The 5,561-nt window shown below is 35.0% G+C and overlaps 1 protein-coding gene across 1 annotated transcript in view; it reads right to left on the bottom strand.

Moving 5' to 3' along the window:
* Positions 1–1,385, bottom strand: part of LOC107668015 (ragulator complex protein LAMTOR5-like) — a 5,014-nt gene extending 3,629 nt beyond the window's left edge. Inside the window, exons 1-2 of the mRNA XM_016459747.1 lie at positions 1,230–1,385; positions 1,082–1,143 (exon numbers count right to left, since the gene is read on the bottom strand). Of these exons, the coding sequence (XP_016315233.1) occupies positions 1,082–1,143; positions 1,230–1,264 (97 nt within the window). The 5' untranslated portion in view covers positions 1,265–1,385. The remainder of the gene's footprint in view (positions 1–1,081; positions 1,144–1,229) is intronic.
* Between the last annotated feature and the right edge of the window lie 4,176 nt (positions 1,386–5,561).

Below are 5,561 nucleotides of genomic sequence, written 5' to 3'. Positions count from 1 at the left end.
GTGCTTCTACTAAATACTGAGCAAAGGGTCTGAATACTTAGGACCATGTGATATTTCAGTTTTTCTTTTTTAATAAATCTGCAAAAATGTCAACGATTCTGTGTTTTTCTGTCAATATGGGGTGCTGTGTGTACATTAATGAGGAAAAAAAATTAACTTAAATGATTTTAGCAAATGGCTGCAATATAACAAAGAGTGAAAAATTGAAGGGGGTCTGAATACTTTCCGTACCCACAGTACATATTTTGAAAATACTGTATTCTAATCAATTCTGGCATATTTTATGCCGACAGGGTGGACATGTTAAGCTTTGGCAAAGCAAGTAAGCAAACTCAAACAAACAAAATTTGTCAAATGAAAAGTCACCAACTTATTAACCTCAGCCGTTGAAATTCCCGCCACTGAAGAGACAAAAAAATCTGTTGGCCTGATGTCACTAAAGGGGATGGCCTTTTCTTAAAGGGGCGAATTCCCCAATATGACAGGGTGGACAACCATTCAAGGGACATGGACAAACTCTTCTTTTTTATTAAAGGCACAATATGTAAGTTTTCGCTAGAGGGCGCATATTCAAAACAAACAAAAAAAAAACAAAGGCGTAGTTTGATGTAATATTCTACTATCATTCAAATTTAATGAGCAGTGCATGGGACATAGCAAAATAACACACATCCTCTTACACAAAACTAAAAAAAAATCTAGAAAATGTATCTAAAGAGCCAAGTAATGCTTTTGTTGTAAAAATAAAAACCTAGCCTAATATAACACACCCTTTCATAGTAATTTTTATGTTAAGTTATCATGGCAAATGAGTTACTTATGTACAGGGCACCAAAAGGCACCCTACAGTGATATTGACCCAGTTGTTAATTTTAAATAATAACATGCCCAGTTTGATGAAAGTAAACTGAATTGAACCACATTCAGAACTTTTGCATTTATCTATATTTTTGGCTAAACCTTTCCTTGTACACTTACGTAAACATGAATGTTGCTGGGGAAAAATGCACATGCAAACTGCTCAAATACAGTTATCCTGTCATCATGACCTAGTGGATAAATGAGACAGAATGATACTTACATCCTAGATTATGGCCTTGAACGTCTGTGCACAAAACCCCAACAATGGCAGGATTTTTCATTCTAGTGGAAGAAAACAGATTAGTAAAGCAACACCTAAAATGTTATATAGCCTATGCTTTGGGGGGGAATGATACATTTTAACGTACGTATCATCAAGATGCTGCTCCAGTGCACCCTCCATAATAGCGGCTTTAATAATGTCTTTAAATTAACCGAAATATTAAATATTGAGGAGAGAGTGGCAGCGATATTTATTATTTGTATTACTTCCGGGGTGTCAGCTGACATTACACGCTACGGCGCCCTCTAAGGAAAAAATACTAAAAGCGAATATGATTTAGCGCCATCTAGCTCTAGTCTAATTTTGACAGTAAATAAGAAAATACTGTTAGCAGCCTAACCCTCTTTGTGTAGCCTGTAATGCATTATGGGTTTTAGTTTAAATAAATATTAATTTGATACAGTTTAACAGACATAGGACAGGAGAACTAACGAGCTGATAGCTTAGTTTTTGCTGGACCAAAGTGATTTATTACCAGCTTGAACCACAAACCAGCTGCAATGTACTAAAACACAGCAACCAGCTTAAGATGGATGTTCCTGCAGGGCTATGGAGTGCTGCAACCGTGATGTCAAAACCCAGAAACGTGCGACCGAACCAGTTGCACTGCCCTAAGGACAGCCCTGCACAGTGCACAGACCTTGTTTTATACATCAATTGAAAAAAACCTTATTAAAACCCATAGGAAAATCTCGAGGGAACTCATAGTGAATTAGTCAGTGTTTTGACGTCATGACTGCAGCACTGTATTGTTATTTAGTGGATGATCACATATGATTCAGTGGCTAGATTGACATCTTTTTCTTCCTCTATGTCCTTTTTTATAAATAATACATTCCTAAAAAATTCTTTAAAGGGCAAATACATCCGGCTAACATTTAGCTGTCATTGTCAATGAGAACTCCCAGGGGAATGTGTGAATGTTCACTGTTGATATCTCTCTAGAGTCTAGACAACCTCATGCTCTGACCAAGAGCAGAATAAAAGACCAGTACTGCTCCTCACCATCAATTGTATTTGAGCAGAAGTTCTTTATCAGAAACCAATGCTGTCTTCTCCATTTTGAACTCATGATAGTGAGGTAGGCTACTCTCCTTTGTGTTTTGTGAGCCTGTTTTAAGAATCACTTCTAAAAAAAAAAAAAAAAAAGTTTTTTTGGTCATATCCATTATATAACATATATGTTTATATAACTGTGTAGCATATACTGTACAGCTTACCACTACACAATTTGTGCAGAGTGTATAGTATAAATCAGGTTTTTGAACTCAATATACATGCAAATGGAATGAGGCAGAGCAACATCGACCATTTCTGTCCCTCTAGAGCCCATCCGATCAGGTTAATGTTTCCAGAATGTATGCAGCCTTTTATTTATGGATATCACAGTTTTGATATGAGGTCCATTTGACATACTACTGCTACTGCAAAAGACAGACATTAATTAATGGGATTATTTTGTCAAAAATGGCACGTTATTAGTGTGTGCAGGATAAATAAATAATTTATCAATAATTACTGAGTGAATATTAATATAAAAAATTATAGGCTATGCATTAATAATTGAATTTAAAATTCAATTTAATTTAAACAATTAAACAATTTTCTTTCCTTTTTTGGCTCAGTTTTCAAACTGCATTTATTATGAAGTTATGCTTAACAGCTTTCAGGCTCTTTTAGCTAACTTGGATTCTCCCCTGCCGGCAACGCTTGATGATTTCTTCCCAGTCCTGTGCAGTTAGAGCCAAGTTGGTCTGCTGACAGGGCAAAAAGTTGCAATGTAATTATGTGGCCTGGGCGTCAGTGACATCCATCACTTTCACTGCAGTCAAGTAATGCACTGCTGACTAACCAATGGCATTTTCATGCTCTCGCTAAACGTAAATCAAATCCCAACAGATAGGACTGACATTTTCCACCCCGCTATCCTTCACTCTAATTGCCGTCAAGTCGGATATTTTATTTAGCTATAATTTCAAGTAAGCTCATTGATTCTGTATAGCTGCGTTTCATCACGTATCTCCATCCCTAGGGCTTTGATGATCAGCAGTTCATACAGGCTATATCCACATTTTCATTTGTTAGTTCTGACACTGATAAAAAGAGCGTGCTGGACTTTATAAGATGCCTGTATAAGGCTTTTATAAGGCCATGTAAGATGTCATATGTATTGTTAGCTGAAAGCACGATTAAAATACTTATAAACAAACATGCTAACAGCTTTTATGAATGGAAGGCGTTCCAATTCTGCATAAAACTGCAGAGCTTTGTGTGAATTTCCGCGGGCGCAGCGATGCCTTGTAGGCCTTTCCGATGACCTTATGGCGGCAAAAGCAGAAAGACAAGACCAGGTTGAACTTGACACGAGAAATTGAAGAGTCCTTATTTTTAAAGAGTCACTTCATGTGAAACATACTGTTTGTAGTGAGTAGGGCTTATGCGTCCATGATGAGATGTAATTACTCTTGTTACTGCTGGGTCAAGGAAGTTTTCAGGCTTGAGAGGACATGATGTCGAATGCTTTTAACCGTCTGTGCCTGACTGGCACATTTAAGACTTGTAAATAGGAAATTGTCAGTGAATGACAGTGCATATTATGTCATGAAGTGACTGTAGGCTTAAACGTCTCAAATGAATTGACAAGTGCTTAATTTGTTGTGATTTACCTGCGAGCTGCATCATATTGTCAGGAAGCAAAAATAAATGTTTCTCTCGTCAACCCCTTGCGCTGATGACTCATTTCCTATGAACTTACTTGACTTGTGTTGGTACTCTGAAACTTGGCTGCAAGTCTGACGTTACATTGGCACTGTAAAGGGTGATGAATCCTAATGATTCAAATGAGAAGGTGATAATTATGGCTCGTGGAGTCCTGTAAAATGAACAAGTGCCTAGTGGAGAAGTGAATGAGGGAACGGGGAAAAAACTGAAATGACTTTAACAAGCTGTGCATTAAACCGGATGCATAGAGGATATTGGATGATGAAGGTGCGAGGAACTATTACTTTTTGATAATAGAGTAAATCATTTTGAAAATATATTTTCAAATTATTGTTTGAGAATTTCAGACTCCTCTTACTCTCTTAGCTCTTACATCATTACAAATCCTGTCATATTTTAAAATATACAAATATACCTAAAATATTCATTTAAAAGTTGCATAAATTATGGAATTTACGCAAATACTACTAAACTACTAAAATTACCCATATGGCAGGGGAAAAAAGTATTTTCAAATATACAAAAAAAAAGCCAAAAATATATAAATTTTTATATTAAATATATTTAAAAAATATTAATATATATTTTAAAAAGCATTTAAAAATATACTTTGCTCTCCATACATTACAATCCAGCAAAATACATTCACATGTCACATTTAATGTAAACCTTTATTTGTATTCTATAACACGTGTTACATATTTGAATAAAAATAAGCAAGGAACATACAGTATTACAATATTAAAAAAATTAATAAATATTATTAAACCACTTATGTATATATAGCCCAAAGTTTTTAGCTTTAGCCTAAATGGAGGCTACTGGAAGACTGGAAATGTATTTTCTTGCCCCTAAAATACATGAATGCATATTGAAATATATTTTATAATATGAAGGTTGAAACTAAATATATTTTTTATTTCAAAAATATATTTCATTGAGCTTAACTTTTTGCGACATAGCATATATTTAAAATGTGTTTTGGCAAGCAAAAATACATTTGATAATCTAAATAATAAATAAATAAAACACTATAAACATTAAACTGGAGGATTTACTGAAATATTTTATAGCGGTTTGAGCTCCAGTGATTCCCAGGGGTACTTGGAAAGATTTTGATTTGTTAAAACTATAAAAGAGAAAAAAATAGATTTAAAAAAGTAATTTTAAGGAAATAAAATAAAAAGTGAATAAACAAAATATTGTTTTGTGTGTTCTTATAAATTAGTGTGGACAACACTCATACCAGAATATATGTAAACCTTTTTTTCCCACTCATATATCAGCTGTGATTTTATTAAATTGTAAAATAACTTCTTATTTTAAATGATATTCAGTATAAAATGAGTTGACAATATAAGCACATTTCAGAATGAAGGGGTGCTTGAGGCTTATTGATGGGGCTTTGGGGGCATATAAGACAAAAAAAAGAGTGGCAAATAATGCTGTTCTAAATTTAACTCAGCTGATTTATAACCACACAAATCCAATGAAAAATGTGCTACTCTAGCTGGTGTCATTAGGAAGGATATGCTTACAGTGAAACGTCCAGTGAGGTCTCTTCTCCATCATCCGGTCCAGCGTCATACATAAGAGATGACAAAGTCCCTGCGGAGGTGTGGGTGGGTGGGGGTAAGAGAGGGGCGAGGGGAGATAAAGAGAAAGAGAGATGGAGAAAGAAAGAGAGAGACAGAGT

Source organism: Sinocyclocheilus anshuiensis, unplaced genomic scaffold (genome assembly GCF_001515605.1).
Source record: "Sinocyclocheilus anshuiensis isolate Anshui unplaced genomic scaffold, SAMN03320099.WGS_v1.1 scaffold1024, whole genome shotgun sequence".
Lineage (NCBI taxonomy): Eukaryota > Metazoa > Chordata > Actinopteri > Cypriniformes > Cyprinidae > Sinocyclocheilus > Sinocyclocheilus anshuiensis.
Note: the sequence above shows the minus strand (reverse complement) of the source record. Positions and strands in the feature narration are given on the sequence as shown.